Source organism: Sceloporus undulatus, chromosome 5 (assembly GCF_019175285.1).
Source record: "Sceloporus undulatus isolate JIND9_A2432 ecotype Alabama chromosome 5, SceUnd_v1.1, whole genome shotgun sequence".
NCBI lineage: Eukaryota > Metazoa > Chordata > Lepidosauria > Squamata > Phrynosomatidae > Sceloporus > Sceloporus undulatus.
Genome location: NC_056526.1, coordinates 69,940,642 through 69,962,357, shown reverse-complemented (window position 1 = coordinate 69,962,357; position 21,716 = coordinate 69,940,642). Strand labels below are relative to the sequence as shown.

Below are 21,716 nucleotides of genomic sequence, written 5' to 3'. Positions count from 1 at the left end.
TAGTTTGATCTTCAGACCTTGTTTCCCCTAACCTTAGGTAATATTAGAAAGGGGGAGTCTTACTCTGTGTTAGTGCAACTCTCCCAGTGAATCAGTGCCATATACAAATAGAAACAGGATACCTCCTGGATCTACTGGAAGAGAGTGACAAGTGGGATTAAAGTGACAAGCAACAGGGATACTAGAAGATCAGTTAAGCAGGCAGTTTCTATAATAGCTTGGTCATCTATCTTTTGTGAGCGTGTTACTCTGGATACAATTTTAGGTATTATGTCAGTCCAAAACCATGAATTTAGCCCCTTCCAACTATGTGAATTTATATATTAAAGTTTCTGCACAGGAAGGGAACAGAACAGACCAATTCTTCTCAAAGTGATCATCCCTGGCTCTAGAAAATTTCCTGGAAAGAAAAAGAAAAAAGAATTGTAGCCAGTAGGCACAAATGTGTTTTGTATTGCAAAAATGTGTGCACACATACTCATGCACCCTGCCCCTCACACATAGGCTGATGTCTGAAATAATTCTTAAAAGTCCAGATAGTTTACACCATGTAAGTATGCACTCATGCAATTTCAAATGTCATGCCCTTTTGACATACTGTACTGTTCATGCTTACAGTATCCTTCTTGAGAATGCTGGTGTGCTTTGGTGCTGAGTAAAGTTTTAGATTTTAGAAACACCAGGTGTCAGCGAGCCATATAAAACTGGATTTCTCTAGAGCCCAGCCAAAGGGGTCATTACTATAAAAAGATAAAATAAACATGTTTTCACTAGAAAATGTTCCTTAACTATTTGCAGAGGTAATGTTTAAGGAAACTTTTATTAACTTCTTCTAAATGTGTGTGTTGCTCTGGAAGGAAAGCACTGCGTTTAGTTCTTGGCATTTAAATTCAGGAACATTTAAGTAAGTCTTCATGGGAACACAAAGCACTGAGTAGATTTTCCCCTCTTCATTTTCTGTATGCAAAACCATTCTGTTAACTTCTTGGAATTTAACCTGCTGTTCTTTTCCCATATGCCAGGTGGTAATGTCTGTTGTGACTTTTCTTTTCCTTCAGAAATTTCAAGGAAATACTAATTTTTCTACCATATGTGAAATTATGAAACCCTGCAGAGTACTCTAAAATGTGCTGGTTTCATTTCTCTATATAAATGCCAACAGTACAGGGTTTTCACATTGAGGTCCTTACTGTATTTCCGGGCTTTTACCGCCTTTATAGCATCCAGCTGCAAATGAAGGTTGCTTTTTCAGGCAAGGTGAATATCTTTACTGCACAGATATTCTAACAGTTGCCATAGAAACCTAGATCTGCGGTGTGCATAGTACACAGCATTTTTTCTTAGCCATATGGTCTTATCCTATTTTAACCAAAAGATTCCATAGAATATTGAACAAGATTCTGGGCAAACAGGTTGGAACAGAGAGTGAGTAGCGGCACTGTCTTAGATACCTAGACGTAAATTAAAAGGAGCTGCTAAATACTGGACACCATAGTCTTCAGCAGAACTAGCAACAGTTGATTCTACAAAGTCCCAACTCAGCACAGTGAAATGTGTTATTCAGACCCAAATGCCACTGAACTCTATGGGATTTATTAAAAATCTCCAAGGAGGCGTCCATCTTCTCTTTCTTGTCCTTGAATACTCAAATTTCATTCAATGTTTTTGGCAAGAAAGAGTAAAAAGCATAATATTAATATTACATTCAGAAAAGTGAAACTAAAATAACTATAGCAGTAGAAATTGGTTTCATCCTCTCCAGTTGTTGATGGTTCCCCAGCCTTAACTGGCGTTTTATTCTTGGTACATTATTCTATTTACACTCTCTCTCATATATATATATATATATATATATCTGCTAACTTTAGTTTCATTCACAGTTATCTTCATATTGATGTTACTAACCATAATACATATTATTATAAAATATTTCCCCCTTCTTATCATTAATCCTAGATTTTGGTGATTCTTTCCCATTTCCTTTGGAATTCTTGCTCTGATTTGCATTAATCATCATTGTTAGTTTATCCATTATCATTAGGTCATTTACTATAGATGGAAGCTTTGGAAATTATTAAAAATGCTGTATTTTAACAAATAATAATTTTTTTAAAAAAATCTCCTAGGAGGAAAAGCAGGGCTCTGACCACTGAACTAGCTAGACGGCAGTCAATTCATTGGGTGGAGCAGAGCATACTTTATAATCTTTGTTATTTGTAGAAATATTTGTTGTTTTTGTGTCCCTTCAAATCATTTCTTACTTACAGAGCTCCTAATGGGATTCTCTTGGGAAGATTTGTTTAGAGGAGGTTTACCATTAGCATCCCCTGAGGCTGAGAGCATATGACTTGCCCAAAATCACCCAGTGGGTTTCATGACCAAGTGGGGAATCAAAATCCTGGTTTTCTGAGTCATAGTCCAATATTCAAACCACTACATCACACTTGACTATCTGCCTCTCACTTGGAACTTAATGGATGGCTGATGTGATTGGATCCTCCACACTCTTACTGTAACTAAGACTGCATCTGTACTGCAGAAATAATACAGTTAGATACCACTTGAACTGCCATAGCACATTGCTATGGAATCCTGGGATTTGCAGTTTGTTATGGCACCAGAGCTCTCTGACAGAGAAGTCTATTAACCTCACAAAACTACAGATCCTAGAATTCCATAGCATTGAACCATGGCAGTTTAAGTGCTATCAAACTACATTATTTATGCAGTGCAAATGCAACCTAAAAACTCATACTCCAACATTGAACAAATAAATGTGCAACCACACAAGGGAATGAATAGCCAAAAGAGTGCTGCAGTGCAACTTCATTTCCACAACCTTGAACTGCATGCAGACATTGTTCATGGGTCAGAAATGGCCATGGACAACAGTAGGGGAATTTACACATGCATAAGACTCCCAGAATATCCCAGGCATTATCAGCTTATATTACCGGTATGTAATTCTCTTCCCTTAAAATAAAAACTATCTTCGCTTTCTTTTGCAGTTACTAAAATGTATAATTTGTTGTTTTTTAAATATAATATGTTATCCCCTTGATTTGGATTCTGAACAAATAGGGTTTTAAATCACAGGATGAGCCTACACACATAACACATGCTACAGAAACGTCCTCCAATGTGTGGATAGAAAGGTCCATAGCCCTGCTGCCTAACTCAGTGAGTAAGATCACCTTAATAAGACTAAAGACACCATGTTTAGGCTTCTCACATCTTACTCCTCCCATGTTGATCCTTCTCAAATGCCAAGTGTCTTCCTTCATCATTGGTCCTTTCAAGTTGCTTGCTCTTAATGACTTAGTAGTCTGGCACATGTTGGGTTTTGAGATGAAAAGTAATCATTAATATTCCCTACTTTCTGTAATATCGTAGGATTGTACACTTACTCATCCATCTTGCTTTCTCTTTTGAGGCTATTTATGAGACAAGCAGTCATCTTTTTAAAGCTGAATTTCTATATTTGAGTCATGATTCATTCTTTGCTAGGGTTTATGTTAATTTTTTAAGCGACAGTGGGTCCTCTGCATCCATGGGGGTTTGCTTCCAGGAACATCCCCCCCCCCCATGGATACCAAAAACCACGGATGCTCAAGTCAGTATTTGCAATTTAAAGTTACCTGTGATGGACTGCAGTCAGGCTGAGAAATGATGCCAGAGCAGTGGCAGATGCTGCAGCAGCAAGACCTAGGCACCAATTGTATTTAATTGTTTTTTAACCATTTTTAACCCTGGTGGCGCAGTGGTTAAATGCCTGTACTGCAGCCATTCACTCGAAACCACAAGGTTGCGAGTTCAAGACCAGCAAAAGGGCCCAAGCTCGACTCAGGCTTGCATCCTTCCGAGGTCGCTAAAATGAGTACCCAGACTGTTGGGGGCAAATTAGCTTACTTGCTAATTAGCTTACTTGCTGTTCACCGCTATGATCTTTGGAATAGCGGTATATAAATAAAACAAATTATTATTATTATTTTAATTTTAATTTTAAGCTAATTTGAGTTCCAGCTTTGAGGGAAACAGGGGGTATAAATCATTATCACCATCATTAACACCACCACTACCATGCATGTATTCTTTCTGCTTTGGCTGCAATGATTCTGCTCTTTCCTTCAAAAAGTGGAAGCGGCAGCTGGCATGCTCCCAACAGGAATCAGGAAGAATGTGTGCCTGGCATTCTGGGTTTCATCAGCCCAGGAGGAGGGGAAGGCAGTGGCAACAACCAAGTGGTTCCTGCTGGGAACACACCAGCCACAATTTCTGCCTTTTGAAAGAAAGAGCAGAATCACTGCAACTGAACCAGCAAGAAAGTGTGCCCAATCGAAAATGTGCCCAATCTTGCCCACTACTGCCCTGGGACTGCTTCTGAACCTGGCTGCAGTTCATTGGAGATTTTTTAAAAGTTAAGTTTTTCTTCATTTCAGATCTGCAGATACCAGACCCATGGGTATGGAGGGACCACTGTACTGATATATGGTAGTGAAAAATTTACTGTCTTGCATATGTACAGCAGAGGTAGCTGTGTTAACTATGAGAAAAATTCTAAATTCTACGTTGTAATGATGTCTTCGTGAAGCTAGGCAGAAAGCCATCAGACTGTGTGTGCAAGCTTTCAAAATGTTAAAATTGGTCAAGATGTCACAAAAATAAATTTAAATAAATAAATAAATTACAGGTTAGAAGAAGAAAAGGGAGACTTACATCTTAATTATATTGGTTAGCCCTGACTAGAACAGATCCACTGAACCAGTGGTTGAATATCAACGCTGAATAACGTTGATTCATGTGGGTCTGCCTTAGCTGAGACTTGCAGTAAGATTTACATTCCTAATCTTAAAATCCTGTTGTCTGTGTGTCATCTTGAAACGTAATGGTGCATCTGCAGACTCTCTACCTCAGAGCTCCTGATGAGATGTGAAGCTCTTAACAGCTTGTGTCCATCTGGGTACCTTTTTATTGTCCCAATAGGTTCTACCACAGTATGGATTTTGGACATTCACTTTCTGGTTATCACAGTCTAATTTGAGATGATAGCCATCACTGAAGATCTAGTCATGTATATAGTCTCTGAAATTTTTATTCCTCTTGACTAGTGTTTTATTGCTCTTAATTAATCCAAGAAATTGGGGCAGTATACTTCACTTAAACCAGGAAAGCAGAGTTTCAGGGCAGTTATCAATATTTGGCCTTCCTTTCTCATTCATGTCAAAAGTCATGATTGTAGGAAAAACATCTTGCCCATGATGAATTATTATTGCAGTTTTACTTCTCTGTTTGACACTATAGCCTGAATCCAATAGCTATTCCCATCAATTGCTGAATGCCAAGTTAGCACTCAGTGCAAATCCCAGTCATTCAGTGTGCCTTCTGTAGAAGGGAGTCTACAGACATTTCTCATGTAACAGCTTCCAGACAACTTACTTACCAAAGTCAGGAGGAAAACTGCCATACGTTGCCTTTGAGATTGCTTGCTGTGTAGGTCTATATTATTTTGTTTTAAGGGCATCTTCCATTGTCCTCTTTAACCTACACTGCAGTAGTGTGCTATTTTTAAAAAATGTTACTCATAAAATAGTACAGTGACAACTGCTGTTCTGAATTGTATCAGAATGAAGATTAACAGTCTTTACTTTCAAGGAGAGTCCTGTATTCCAGATGGCTCCTCACTTGTTACATAGAATGCAAACATACATTTATATCGTGGGCCCGTGGTATCCTCTGGAGTTTGGTTCCAGGATTCCTTCCCCCTGTCCCATTGACCCAAAAATCTATGGATGCTCAAGTCCCATTATATACAGCGGCAGAGTAAAATAATGTCCCTTACATAAAATGGCAAAATCAAGGTTTGCTTTTGGGGATTAAAAAAATATTTTCAATCTATGGATGATTGAATCTCTGGATGCAGAATTAGTGTATCCAGAGGGCCAACTGCAGAATGTAATGCAGCATAAAAAGAAAATAGCCAAAAGAATACCCTATCACATCTTCAATGTCCTTTATCTTTGAACTGCTGACAGAATCTTTTGTGAATGTCAAGGTTGAATGTGTTAGCTTTCTCAAACAGTATTTCCCTCCTTGCCTGAGAATAGAAGGATTGGTCATAAATACCAAACCCTCCAACTGTCCTGGTTTTGCAGGGACAGCCCTAATTCATCCACTCTCAACCCATTTCCAACTACTTTTAAAATGTTCAGCTAGAGTCCTATTGACCAGTTGTGAATACGTAACCTAGAGTTATGTATTCACAAGTGCAATATGTTTATGATCCCTATGCTGCTCCTAATTTAAGGGCTACACATGGACCATGACTGTCCCTTAAACTCCACTTACTGGTAAGCTCCTGCTGCAGTTGACAGGGGTCAATTCCCTTGTTGAACATTCTCCTCTTCCCTCATGCAAGCAATTTTGGTGTAAGGGGAATTTGCAACAGAGGATCTTTTTTTGCCTAGTGTGCTGTATATTGCTCATGAGGATGGGTGGGAAAGCCAGGGAGTTGCTTCTCAATGGACAGGGGAACTAACCCTGTTGATCTCAGCATCTGCATACTGGTAAGTGCATACCAGTAAATGGGGTTTGTCAGGAGTCACACCAGAATTCACTATATAGCGATGATGGGAGCTACATAGTAATCATTGTATAGAAAATTTCTCTCTCCTCCTCCACTTTCCCCCTTTGTCTTCAGCTTACTTCAGTTGCTGCAGAGTGAATTCAAAGTGCCAAAGTAGCTTACATTCATTTATGTTGGGAGGGGAAGGTAAGGAAGAATCTTGCCTTTCCCAGTAGACTCAGACAAAAGTTAACTGCTGCAGCTTCTCCTAACTTGTATGTTCTACCTCATTAATAACTTTTGCCATCTTGATTTCATCTGTGAAATTGGAAGGTATGAAATGAGAAACTGATTACAGAAATGTCACCATAGAGGTAGATGGGGGTGCAGATGTGGTGCAGAGTCTTAAAGAAAATTAATGCAGCCAAAATACATAGTCACCTCCACCTTGAAAAGTTGAAATTTTAAATTACTAACTTGTCTCAAGTATTGAACATGCATAGGTATGTGTGAACAAGTGTGTGTATAAGTTATAGATGATACAGTATCTTTTATGTTACTTGGAATATTTTTAAAGAAATGGGACTTCATTTAAATCATGGTCATAAACCAGTTTGTGTTCTAAAACATATTTGGTCATTTATTGTCAAAATATTTATTTAATTTCCAATAGTCTAGACATCTGTTTTATTTCCATGTTTTTGTAGGTATACAATTCTCTTTCAGCTCTCTCTCTCTGTGTGTGTGTGTGTGTGCGTGTGTGAATAGCACATTTACTATTTCTCTAATTGCTGGTCTTGTTTATCTCTCTCTATTTAATACTTTTAGGCACAGAGGAAGGAGGTTTTCATCCAGGAACGATATGGGAGATTTAATCTTAGTGACCCATTTCTGGCGTTGCAGAGAGACTATGAGACAGGTGCTGGTGATAAAGACAAGAAATCCATCTGTACCAACCCACTCTCTATTTTAGAAGCTGTTATGGCTCACTGCAGAAAAATGCAAGAGAGAATGGGAGCTCAGTTGATTGCAGCAGAAAACAGACAAAAGAAGGTAACACTTCCAATTTTTTTTCTTTTACCCTTTCGTTTTATGTTATATGTGAAAACAATTTGCCCTTTATTATTATTATTATAGTGGAATTCACATTTTTAATCATTCATACCAATTTCAGATTGAAGCTTATACTGTATATAAGAAGTGAAAGAAGAATTTGAGAAATATTAACAATACTTTACATTATTATGGCAGTTGCCAGTGTTCAAGTACTCAACATAAATTCTGGGAGGGTCAGTATCATTCTGCCTATATAGGCTGGATGAGAGAGGAAAAACTTGGCCTTTTGGCTTGACTTCTTGTGATGTGGTATACTTGGGATTTGAACCCAGGACTTCCTAGTTCATAACTCATGAGTCTCATCCTGGGAGAAAGGCGGCATATAAATAAAATAACTTAATCTAGGTATATGAGAATATACCTAGTTCAGAAGTATTATGGTCCAAAACACACTGTGGAAATAATCTAGTTTGATGAGACTGCTTTTACTGCCCTGGCTCATTGTTAGAGAATTCTGGGAATTGTAGTTTTATGAGACATTTAGCCATCTCTGTCAGAGAACTCTGGTGCCACAATAGACTACAGTTCCCAGGATTCCCTAGCATTGAGCCAGGGTAGTTAAAGAGTCTCAAACTGGATTATTTCTGCAGTGTGTTTTTGGACCTATGTTTCCTCTGATTTCCACCTTGAAGCTTGTTCTGTTGTATGCATGTATTGGATTAATAGGTTTGCCTTTTCTGTACCAGGTGTATTACTTGTGTGTACATTTTCTAAAATATGTGCAGTAATTCTGCATATTTTAGAAATGCACAGATTTCCCTCTTACTGAGTAAAGCATGTTAGTATACATTTTTTGAGAAGTCTGAATTTTCCAAACCCATTTTTGATACTTGAATTATACCATAAGATCAGAAATTAATGGACATCTGATTGCAAATTCTATTCATGTCCATGTTTAGTTCAAGGAGGTGCAACATTCGATAAATTTTCATCCAAAACAAGTTGAAATAAACTACAGTGGAGCCTTGTTATATGCTGGGGTTTGCTTGTATAACAAAATCTGTGGATGCTCAAGTCCCATTAAATATAATGACATAGAAAAATGGTGTCCCTTATAAAAAATGGAAAATCAAGGTTTGATATTTGAAATTCATACTTTTTCGGAACATTTTCAAACCATGGATGCTTGAATCCATGTATAAAAAAATCAGTGTATAAGAAAGGCCGACTGTACTTACTCATTAACTCACTCTCTGAAGACATTATGCTGCTCTGTCTCACATTCTTATCTTTGTTGCCACATAGGAAGCAGAAACACTCCAGAGCAATCGTTTTCAGCCTTTCAATTTCAGTTGTTTTGGACTTCAGTTTCCCCAAACCCCAGCCATCATAACCACTGGTGAGGAATTCTGGGAGCTGAAGCCCAAAATATCGCAAGGACTAAAGGTTGAAAACTAGTACTCTAATGCATAAGAAATTATTCCTCCATATACTAGTATTTCTATGTTCAGATACCCTCTACCATAACATAATAATAATAATAATAATAATTTATTTATATACCGCTATTCCATTCAATCACAGCGGTGTACAACAATTGCAATAACAATACAATACAAGGTAAAAATGATAATGATAATTCAGTCCTGTTAGGATATTGAATGGTGAATGATCAGGAAGTGGGCTTGGGCTCATATATTTCATGAATTTCCACGCCATGAAGCTAAAGCATGATTCCAGGATCCTCCGTTCAGTTGTACATCTCATTATAGGATGGGGTGCAAAGAAAACCTTGAGAGGGATCACATGATTGAGGTTTAATCCTGAACTTCCCAGGGTATGGACCTCAAAAGTAAAGTACAGTGCGTCCTCGCCTTATGCGGGGATCCGTTCCGGATCCTTCCGCGTAAGGCGAATTCCACCTATGCTCAAGCCCCATTGTAAACAATGGGGCTCGTGCGCGGCGGGGCACGGGGCACATGGGCGTGCGTGCCCATTCAATTGAATGGGATGCTCCACCCCGCGCGCCCCCCGCGGCTTGAGCGTGTATGCTCAAGCCGCGTAAGGCGCGCCCGCATATGACATGGGCGCACTGTATTATCCTACTGACAAAAACAAAACAAAACAAAAATCTTCATAGTGACCTGAAACATTTCTCAAGTGTGAGATCATTTCTCATAGTGACCTGAAAATTTCTATGTCTACTTAGAAGTAAGGCTTGTTGAGTCCAGTGAGACTTATTCTTATGAAATATGGACAGGACTGCAACCGTAACTGATTAGTTTGACTAATTCACTATAAATGTATGACTGGCTGAAAAAATCTCCTGTCAATCAAGTAGAAGATTTAAAAAAAAACATATTTGCAAATGAAGAGGTATTTTCCTTTTCATTCCATGCAGAAGGGACTCCTCTTCTAAAATCATTTCTACTACAATGCACATTACCTAAATTGGGATGGGCAACATCCATTCTGGGATTCCAGCCTCCCCTCAGACCCAACTCCAAACCATACACCTGAAATTCAATCAAATTCTGGCAGCAAACCACAAAACTTAAAACAAGCAAAATAAATAAATTAAAAAAAATAGTAATTAAAGTGAGAAAATCCCATTGAAATCAGTATCCCAATCATTCGGAGGAGTGGGATATAAATTATCATCATCATCATCATCATCATTATTATTATTATTTCCGACTAATTTCAAAGGCTGTTGGCCATTTGGCACTGAAATGAGTGGCATAATTTGCCACCAGATGTTGTCAGTGGGGATTGGGGTACAGGCTGTGATGGGTCCTTTGGGGAAGAAAGAATTGGTTCCCAGACCTGCCAGATTGCTGACCCTAATCTAAATCAAGGAACGCGTGCTTATTGCTTTGGAAACATTGTTTTTGCTCTTGAACAAATTTAATTAAGAGATTAACTGCCGAAAACCTGTATGATTAATTCACTAAAATTTCTCTAGTTGGGCTGGAGGCTTACCTTTAGCCTAAAGAACCAGTTCTGAATTCAGATAAGGTGGCAAAGCTTCCACTTTCTGAATCTGGCCAAGAACATACCTTGACTACAAGCTAATGACTAACAATAGCTCAGAGCATCCAATATAGCTGCTGCTGGTTGACAGCTCAACGTAATTAGATCAGTTGCACGACACCTGAAACCCGACTTTCTTTGGACTTTATTTACATACATTTTGCCAAGTAATTAAAGATAAACATGCCTTGTAGGGGGATCCATATTGCTTGCAGGCAGCTGTATTACAGTACTAGTAGGATGGCAAAGCTCAAGGCAGCTTGTCTTTTGAAAGTAATCATCTAATGGCGAGCCTCTGCATGAGCTGCCCTTTCAGTTGAAGAGAAAACAAGAATATAGATTTTGTCTAACATGGCAGGTGCTGGGAGCAGGATGGATGAGTATGTGTCAACTCAATTCAACTCAGGATGCATGGCAGCCAGCTTAAAAGAATACTTCCAAGGCTTGGTCTGGAAAGCAGGTTATTATAGGGACAAATATAAGGCGTAAAGAATAAACAAAACAAGTTGTGTCAGTTGCTTTGAACAAGAGCACCCAAAATCTAGTCCTGTAAATGCTTTGAACCCAAGTCCTAGAAAAGCTGGACAACATGTACAGATGCCAAGGATTCTGGGAGTTGAAGTCAAAAACATCTGGAGGACCAAATGTTGACAAGCACTGCCCTGAATCAGTATTCCCCTATCCAGTTTCCATCGTCTATGACCATTGGCCATACTTGGGACTGATGTATACTATACTGTACTATACTCTGGGACTCTTTTCACATGACACAATTATAGCACGGTCATGACTGCGTTCAGTGGAATCTTTAGATTTCTCCATAACTGCATCCAGTGGAATCTTTGGATGGGCTCTCTGGCTGGGAATTCCAGGTACCCTTCTGTAAACTACTAATCCCAGGTTTCCATAAGGTGGAACCAGGGCAGTTAAAGTAGAATCATAGTGCTATAGTTGTGCAGTGTGAAAGAGTTCCTGGTTACCTCCAAGTTGGGAAACGTTGCCCTTGATTGACATAGAAATCTAGATCAGGACTGTGGTATGAACAGGAAGGAACAAAGTGGGAGTAATTTCTTAAAGGACAGGCAGATGGTAACTAATCTAAGGGGGGGAAATGTATCAGGCACATAAAATTAGGACAATGTCTTGTTACCAGTTTCATAGGTGTCCTGCAGAATCTGTTAGGCATAGCCTGGGAAAGTTACTTTATTGTTTACAACTCTCAGAATCCCCCAGCCATCATGGCTGCTGGGGGAATTCTGGAATTGTAGTCAAATAACTCTTCCAAGCTTTGTGAGGAGGGGTTGATGTGATCTGACAAGCACATATTAGTGAGTCTTCAATACATATACATGGGCCCGTTACAGACGGGTTATATAGTACGCGCGGAGCGCATACTAGGGTTAGGAAGGGGCGGTGCTGTGTAAATTTACAGGGCTTTATAAATAAAGGTTAATAATCATAATAAAATGGCAGCAGCCATTCCACATGGCTGCCGCCATGACGACGTCACGACCACGCTGCCTCTATATGGGGCGGCACAGACGTAACGTCGTTGCCCCGCGCCAGGGCGCTTAGTGCGCCCTTGGCACGGAGCAGGAAGGAGCTCCGTTTCAGAGCTCCTTTCTGGTTTGCGCCACTGGGTGCAGCCTTCACACGGCTGCGCCCAGCAGTACAAAGGAGAAAGGGGCCAAGCGGCCCCTTTCTCCTCCCCACCGCCGCGGAGTGTCCTTGGGGCTTGAACCCCCAAGGACACCCCTTTCCAGGTTGCAGGGAAGCGGCCTTTTGCCCAGAAAGCGGCGGATCAGGGCCTCAGCGGCTGCCGTTCTGACCACTGAGGTCCCGATACCCCGGGGAAAGGGGCGGGTGCAGACCGCCCCAAACGGGTGGTCTGTAACCCGCCTCAGTTTTGGTATGACAGAATTATAGAATCATAGATTTGGAAGAGACCAGGATAATTCAATCCAGCCCTCTGCCATGCAGGAATACACAGTCAAGGTTTGACCTGAAAGGAGATAACTATTAATTAGGTTGTTCTGTTCATTATATACAGTTGCTCCTCCTTTTAAAATAATAATAATAATATTTATTTATGCCCCGCTCTTCAGCCAAAAGGCTATCAGAGCGGCTTACAAATTGTTAATTAGACATTTCCCTGCCCTCAGGTTTACAATCTAAAGAGACAAGACACAAAAGGAGAAGGGAATGGCAGTGGGGGAAGGGGAAAAGCCCAGCAGATCTTTTCTTCCCTCTGAGGCCTGGACCATGGCAGATGGACTGGAGGGAAGGCCTTTCTTCTTACTTTGATTAGGCCCGATGGAGCTGGCTTGTCCTTCTCTCTCACTTGATGGTGGATGGAGGGAGGGATTTCTTCTTTCAGGCAAGGCCCGATGGAGCTGACTTGCCTTACTCTCCCTGCGGATGATGGTGGATGCAGGGGAGGGCTCTTCTTTCAGGCAAGGCCTGATGGAACTGGGTTGCCTTTCTCTCCCTGTGGATGATGGTGGATACAGGAATCAGGTATCGGACACTTTGGTCCCTCCTCAGGGCTTTCTAGATCTTGGATGCTGAGATCTCGTTGCTGATCCATTCTTCCACCAGATGAATATTATCCTTCTTTCTCCAAAGCATGTCAGAATCATAGATGAATCTCCAGATATAGTTCCCAGCTCAGTTGATGCATACCATGCCATAGTTGGTTAGGATTTCTGTGATGTCTTCTGGTTTCCAGAGATTAGGGACTCTGTGTCCTGGACTGCAGCCAGCACACACAGACACACGCCGATAAGAATGGCTTAGCCCAGCAAGTGGAAGCAGAACACAGACCTTGCAAGGAGTAAGCGTGAGAGCAGTCCGAAAGCCAAGCCGAAGTCAGGATACCGGGAGTCAGAGTAGTCAAAGCAGTCCAAGGTCAAAGTAGCCAGAAGATAACAAGGGTCCAGTCCGAGGTCAAAGCAACAAGGAGTCAAGATACAAGGAGCCAGTGCCAGCAGCACACCAAAAGATCATGCAATAAACTCTGGCACTGAGGCCTTTCTACAGCTTAAGTAAGGGAAACTCTCCCCCGTGCCACCTGCAGCTGGTTTGCTGATTGCCTCTCTGCAATCCTCCTAGACCTGCGCCTGCAAGCACTCTCAGCCCTTCGCTGTTTGTAAGTAGGCACCTCCAGGCAAGCTTCCTCCCCAGAGTCACCACTAAGCTGTTGCACCACAGGAGGCAGCTCACTAACACTAGGACCTGGTTGGGCCTCCTCTGAGGCTGGGAGATCACAGCTGGGACCTGGCAGAGCAGGATGAGCACCTGGTGTAGCCTCAATTAGCTCTTGCTCTGGAGGAGGCCCCTCTTCATCCTCCTCCTCCGAGAGCTGTTCTTGGCTGGCCATAACACTCTGAAAGATTCCAGGACATCCGCCCCGCACAGCATCTTCAGCTGAGGGGACAGCTTTTGTTTGTGGCTGGTTTCTCCTGATAGAGGGTTGGTCTCTTGTCTCCCACTTCCGGCCCACTTTATTCTGAGGAGTGGCATTGTCAACAGCCAAAGCACAATACAAATTCTTCAGGTTTTGCTGGCGATGCCTCCCGCCATTCCTTCTGGTTGCTCTCCCAATCGTCCACATCCACCCAGTCAGAGCTCTCTGTTACAAGCTTTGCCATGGCCACCCGGTGCCTACCATTGATCAGGCCTTTTTTCTTATATGCATCCCCCACAGGTGAAATGATCCCTTTCACCTCTTTGTACTTCCCTGTTTCAATGAAGTAATCCCTCGCCAGTTCAAAGAATCGAAGATGCATATAGGTGATTGGATTGAAAGACCCATATGCCAGAAGAACCACCTCAGCCCTGGTGTCTGAATTCTCTTTTGATGCAGAGGGAGAAACAAGGTCAGGCAATCGCATGCAGAATGTAGACTCCCTCCGGGAATTGAATGGGATGCTTAGTAGTGGGACAAGTCTGTTCCGCAATGTGGTCTGAACAGAGATGCCGACGTCCAAGACGGAGGTCTGACTGGCATGGAGTATAGAGACCTTCCGGGGGATCCATTCTGGACCCCCTTGCAAAAATGGAATTTCTCTACTATTCAAGCCCCATTGGCTTGAACAAAGGCACAGGTGTGTACCATGAGTGCGCCCCAATTCTTTCCCCCTCCATTCGTCCCCCATGCACAAGCGAGGGATACAAGTCCAAAGACTGCGAGAAGGGAAGGAAGACTGTATTTTGCTATCTGTTTTTAAAAAGTATACCCTATATTTTCATCCTAAGTAAACAATGAGAAAGCTTTGCTGGTCGTATAGGAGAAAGGGGGCACTCCTAATATATAAACATTAATATAGGTACAAACTAAAGAGCATTACAGATCTCTCCTGAAACTGCTGCCTTTCACCTCATATCCTCAAGTCTTGATGGTCATTTTTCATTTCTCTTTCCCCTTCTGTACAGAGACTTGTTTGGCATTTTGAAGAGCAGCACCTTTAAGCACTAGCCAAGCTGTGCCCTGGGTTCACAGGCCTCTCGTTCTCTCCATAGGGATGCTAAGCAGCAGCCAAATTTGACTTGGATGATTCCCAGGCTTGCTTTACTCCCCTCTCTGTTTCTCCAGTTGAGGAAAGGGAAGGAGGAGCAAAGCCAACTGACATATGGCCTCAAAGCTGTGGTTCACTTAATTATGCTGCCCTCTCTCTTTTCAGAAGTCCCTAGTCTTTAGAGAAGGCTCTAACCCAAGTCTGTTGGCCATATAGGCTGAGCTGATAGGCCACAGATCAGAGGTTCTCTAACTTTACCATAAGCATCTCATCAAATGCTCTTTTTCACCTGCCCCTGGCAAATGAAATAACTGACTGCTAGAAAGGAGAACTTTTATCCAGTAGTACCCCTGTGTGGTGTAGTCCTTTGAGTGTTGAACTATGACTCTGGAGACCAAGGTTCGATTCCCTGCTTGGCCATAGAAACCCACTGGGCGACCTTGGCCAAGTCACACACTTTCAGCCCCAGAAAACCCCAGGATAGGTTCACTTTAAGGTTGCCATAAATTGGAAATGGCTTGAAGGCTCACAACAACAACCTCTGTTGTAGAATATTTTCTTCAGAGAGGCTTTGCTGCTACCTACATTGTGCTCTTTTCAGTGCTGTGTGAAGATTTTTTAATTTTCCCAGGCGTTTCCATCTTAAAATCTTTTTATGCATTTTAAATCCTTTGTTCTCTCTTATCTGCAGCTGCTTTCATTTGGCTTTAATCTGTTCCTAGTAACATTGCTGTTTCAGACATAAGTTTTAGTACAATATTTTTTATTTTTTTATTTTTATTTTTTTATTCTGAAGCAACATTCATGGTCACCTGCTATACAAATATTGTAAATCAATACATTTAATTTTCTATTAATGATTAAATAAAAGTATCCTAGGAATTTTACCCACTGTTTCCCAGCTTTTCTCAGTACAGCTCAGTATCATTTGATAGAATTACCTCTTCATTTTTTTTGATATACAGCTTTCTTCCTCTTCCATGTGATAATCTTTTATTTTTCTGTGTGAGCTAAGTACAAGTAACTTTTTATTCACAGTGGGTGGGGAAAGACAGCAGATCTGATTTTGATTCCTTGCTTAAAGCTTTGTACAAGACAAAGAAGCTGTCTTAACTCTGAGAGTCAAGAGGGAATGTATACAAACAAGGCACACACACACACACACAAAATCCTTTGAAGGAGCTGTCCAACAGACTATCAGTTTTCCTCTGGATTGGATGGAGAACACAAAATGCTATTGGTGAACAGCAGACCACTCAGAAGTCACAGGCTTATAATGAATTTTCTTCCGCTAGCAACGGAGGCCAAATTTGAACCACTGACCTAGAGCTGAAATGCTCCATATCCTGTTACCAATCCTCTGGGCCATCTGGCTCCCCAGATTACAGTGTACATGAAATATATTCACCACACAGTATCTTCTTACAACTCTGAAATTAGTATGATTTAAGCATCTAGAGGAATGTCAAATCCTCCCAGACTCTATAGTAATCACAAATATCGGACTAGAACCATTTCATATATTTAATTGCTCTGATCAGCTTATTACCTAATCATGAAATCTGATAGAAATGTAAATACAAATACAAACAAGAACTGAATGATTAGGGAAGGGGAGGGGGAGCCTTGTATTCAAAATGAAGATTATGTGAATTGAACATAGATTGTGTCTAACATTCCTTGTATTACTTTGAATTGTATTATGGTCCTGTCGGAGTGAGCAGATTGCTGGTGTGTGTGTGAGGGTGGGGGGCTCTCTGCCCCCCCCCCCCGCCACCAGAGGTGGCATGTACCCCAGTGCCACATTTTACACTACACCTCTAGGAGCACAATTAAGCTTCAAAACAAAGGGTATCCTTCTGCACATGTTGCTTTAAAGTGAAATGGTAGAGTAATTTGCTGGTGCTGCACTGCCAAAAGTGATAACGAGGCACAGAAATGGAGGCTATATATGGCCCATGAACCACACTCTGTTGTAATGTGCCTTCAAGTTGTTTCCAGCTTATGGTTGGAAAGCAAACCTGTCATGGAGTTTTCTTGGCAAGATTTTTTCAGAGAAAGTTTACCATTGCCTTCCCCTAAGGCTGAGAAGAGTATGACTTGTCCAAGATCATCCAGTTGGTTTCTTTGGCTGGGGAGGGATTCAAACCCTGTTCTCCTGGAGTCCTAGCCCACCACCACACTACTATACCAGATTGGCTTTCAGACACATATCCCTGCCCTAAGTCAGTCTCCACTTCAGACATAGGGAAGGTTGTACCTACTGGGTTGGGAAAAGGCATTTCTCTCCTTTCAAGAGATCGATCTAGCATGTGAGATCAGTGGTCCTCCAGACTTTTTGGACTACAGTTCCCATCTTCCCTGACCAATGCCACATGCTAATAGGGACAGATGGAAATTGGTAGTCCCAACAACATCTGGAAAGTTATATATTCCTCATACCTGAGGAAAATCTCAGCCCTGGGTTCACTGCAAGTAACTCTTCTATCTGTTTCAGAAGTCGGATGTGCCACTGGTATATCACAGATGCTGATCCATGCCTAATTTGCTGGAGACCTGAGAAGGCTTTAGTTTAGAAACTTTTGCTGGCATCTTCCATTTGCATTTATTAACTCCGGAGGTCTTTTCTACAAACCACTGTTCTAATGTATCTACTTTCCACATACAGTAATTTACTTTTCATAGCTATCTTAATTTACTTTTATCCTCACAAGTATGGAGAGTTCTGTTTTTTTCTTAAACACATAAATATTTAATAGTACTTAATATTATATTTGCATAAAACTCTGTTTATGTTTAAGTTGATAACCCTTTAAAGGATGTGTGAGAGCTGGACTTGGACTCTCCTTGGTTATGTTTATATGTATTTTATTCACTGTGTTGCCTGTGACCAACATAATAGAATTCAAGAGCCCAGAACTGTAGCTGTAACCAACTTTTACAATCTTGTTGTAGACTAAAATGTACACAAAACTTGTCACCTCTGAAATAATAATAATAATAATAATAATAATAATAATTATTATTATTATTATTATTATTATTATTTATATCCCGCCTCTCTACAAAAAGCAATCGGGGCAGATTACAAAGTTAAAATATACATTAAATCTGTTGTATTAAATCTTTACCTCAATGGCATCTATGAGCAAATACTGTAATACAATATGACTAGGTATGAAACACAAGTTCTCCTAGGTCATCACCCTTTGACTCTCTGTAGCAGTGGTATGGAGTGTGAAAACATATTTAGTAATTGTCAAGCTCTACCATAGCAAAATGTAGCCTGCCAGAAGTTGTTAGAAGGAAGCTTCCAACATTCATAATTGTTATTGTGCTAGTTACAGTTGATGGAATTCACCATCACTGTTCTGCCAAGAAAATTCTTGTAAATTCTGTGCAGAAATAGAAGTGAGTTGCCACATGGAGATAATTTTTGGCCAAATCCCTGTAGCAACTCTTAACATATGTCAGGGTCTTCTGAAAATGGCACTTGAGAGGTCCTCATTCGTTAACACTGATAGACTAATGGAAACATTCATACATGGAATGGTCTGCATACAGTCATTTGAGGAGTGCCTGAATCTCCTGCCAAGGTAGCACTCAGACTAGGTTCACATGTTAAAGGAGGCATGTCCCTACTTTAGAGTTTTGTTTTTACTTGACCCATTTTGGAAAAGGAGTCATGCAAACATTTGGTCTTAAATCTGTAACCCACAGACACCAGAAATAGTCTCACCTAGGTCCCATTAATATCTATGGGTATACATACAAGCTTTGCTGCTGCTGCTGCTGCTACTGTGTGCCTTTAGATCTGACTTATGGTGACCCTAAGGTAAACTTATCATGGAGTTTTCTTGTCAGAATTTGTTCAGAGGGGGTTTGCCCTTTCCTTCCTCTAAGGCTGAGACACCCTGACTTGCCCAAGGTCACCCAGTAGGTTTTCATGGCTGAGGGGCATTTGAACTCTGGTCTACCAGTATCCTGGTCCAACTCTCAAACTACTATACCACACTGGCTCTCCATGCATTCAAAATACACCTAATACATAACATAATGCCACTGATTTTAGCTTGAGAGAATCCTGGCATAATGAATATTTTGTTCTGCATTTCTTTCTAGTTGGAAATGGAGAAATCTCAATTAGAAGCACTTGAAATGGAGCACAAGAAACTCTGTACTCGCCTTGAGGAGGAGCGTGGCAAGAATAAACATGTTGTATTGATGCTAGTGAAAGAATGTAAACAGCTATCCAACAGAATTGTAGAAGAGGCCCAGAAGTTGGACGATGTCATGGCAAAGTTTGAAGAGGAAAGGAAAAAAGCCAGTGAACTGGAGGAATCTCTTGCACTGGAGAAGCAACGGAGCACACAAATGGAGGCCCAGATGGAGAAGCAGCTTTCAGAGTTTGACACAGAAAGAGAGCAACTACATGCCAGACTGAGCAGAGAGGAAGCGCACACCAGTGATCTCAAAGAAGAGAGGGAGAGAATGAGGAAAATGATTGAGCAGCTGAAAAAGGAAAATGAGGGTAAGCCACACCTTTCCCTCACACGACGGAACAAAGAAAGAGTTTCTGCTTCTGTCTCTATTGGGACAGAGGGACCAGCTTTGAGAACACTTGCTTGCCAGACAGATGCAACATTAATAGATGTTGGAACTGAAACTGTTAGGAAGTTGCCTTTAACTGTACCTCTAAAGCCTTCAGCCATCAGTCCTTCACTCTCTGGCCATGCAAAGATGAATGTAAGCTCCAATGCAGGATTTGTAAAGCCAACCATTGACAGGCATTCTTCATGTAGTGACCTGCTTCTGTCTCCTTCCACTGCCCTTCTGATTCAAGGTCAAAGCAGAATTGAGGAGAATGGACCAAGTACGTCACCTGACTTCACAGGCCTGTCTTCGCCCTTTCCAAACAACTCTGCATCTTCACCAGCGCCCAGCATAACACCTCAGAACTACTTGCAAGCTTCATCTATGCACTCGCCACATTCTCCATCTGCCAGTGCTACCGGGCATCAAGGTCTGAATCCACGTGTCCAGGCAGCTAGGTTTAGGTTTCAGACCAATGCTAACGATCAAGACCAAAATGGAAACACTACCCAAAGCCCTCCGTCGAGAGATGTGTCACCCACAAGTCGAGACAATCTAGTGGCCAAGCAGCTAGCGCGGAATACTGTCACCCAGGTCCTTTCAAGATTTACAAGTCCTCAGGGCACTGCACCTGGACGGCCAGGAATATCACATTCAATAGACACTGGCACTTATCCTCCCCCAGTTGGTAGAATGGGTTTAAAGACGCCCAGTGTGTCAAGGATTGATAGAGGAAACCCTCCACCCATTCCTCCCAAAAAACCAGGCCTTTCACAAACTCCTTCTCCACCGCACCCCCAGCTTAAAGTAATTATGGATAGTGGTCGCTCCCCTAATGTAGGTGCCAAAACTGAGGGCAAAACCCTAGTTTCACCTCCTTCCAGTTCACCTCAAGGAATCAGGGTTATAAATGAGGAGGTTATTTCTAAGTCCTCACCTCAGCTGCCACCAAAACCAACAATAGATATATCTGTGGCATCTGCAGGCTGTGCCATACCAGCCATGGCCACATCTCAGGTGGGTGCCTGGCCTTCCCAATCCCCTGGACTGAGCCAACCTGCATGTTCAGAAAGTTCCTTTGTCATTCCCACAACCATTGCCTGTAGCTCCTCCATAAACCCTAATAGTGCTTCATCCTGTAGACCATGTGAATCAGACAGCCTACTGGTAACAGCATCAGGTAAAGGGATTGTTGATATACTCCTAAACTCTGTCCCTCTAAGAATCATCTCCTCTGCTTCTACTTCACTATATATTTAGCCTTTTCCCATAGCTTTCTTCTTCTCTAAATTTGTTTTGCCATTTTCTTTTTCTTTTTTCTTTTGCAAAGTTGAAATTTCCATATGCATTCTTTCTGCATTTCAAGGGTATGGGAAATCCATCCTGTTTCATATATTCAGGATTTTTTTAGTGGCTGTAAATTAGGGTGTGTGTGTGTGTGTGTGGTATATTTTAATTTAAAAAAAAACCCTCTTAATTGTACCTTGTAAGATGGATACTCTTAAATTAGAATGAATCTTCCCCAAATCTAATTCTGTGAATGTTGCCCCTTCCCTGTAGACTATTTTGTCAGATAAAGTAACTTCAGAAACAAGACTGGGGAAGGAGCGACTGTTTAACTCTTTCAGTTCCAGCTGTCTGTTCAAATTTCCCATACAGCTGTTTTTCTCCTCAGCAGGAAAAAACATACATGATCCCCTTTTGCCCTTCTTTTATTCAGTGATTGGAAGAGTTTAAGCAGACACTTCCCCTCACCAGTTCTCTGATTCATTCTTCTTAGCTAAACCTGATAGAAGGGTGCCTTAAGGGAAAATAATAATATAACAATAAAAGCAACAACAATAATTAATAAGCAACTGTAACTACTTGTACTATTGCTACTCTGTGTGTATTTGCCTTTAAGTCACCTATCGACTTATGGCAACCCCATTAATTTCATAGGCAAAGAATACTCA

The 21,716-nt window shown here is 41.2% G+C and overlaps 1 protein-coding gene and 1 pseudogene across 5 annotated transcripts in view; one reads left to right on the top strand and one right to left on the bottom strand.

Annotated features, from left to right (window-relative positions):
- CTTNBP2 (cortactin binding protein 2) overlaps nt 1-21,716 on the top strand; it is a 126,063-nt gene that overhangs the window by 41,399 nt on the left and 62,948 nt on the right. For 4 of the 5 annotated variants that reach the window (XR_006103979.1, XM_042467196.1, XM_042467197.1 and 1 more), the window contains exons 3-4: nt 7,391-7,615; nt 19,291-20,941. Coding sequence is in view for 3 of the 5 variants with exons in the window: in XM_042467196.1 (XP_042323130.1) it covers nt 7,391-7,615; nt 19,291-20,941 (1,876 nt within the window). In the remaining 2 variants the exon portion in view is untranslated. Of the gene's footprint in view, nt 1-7,390; nt 7,616-19,290; nt 20,942-21,716 lie in introns of those variants that run through there. The other variant, XM_042467199.1, reaches the window with a different exon arrangement.
- On the bottom strand, nt 11,044-14,808 carry LOC121930789 (annotated as a pseudogene).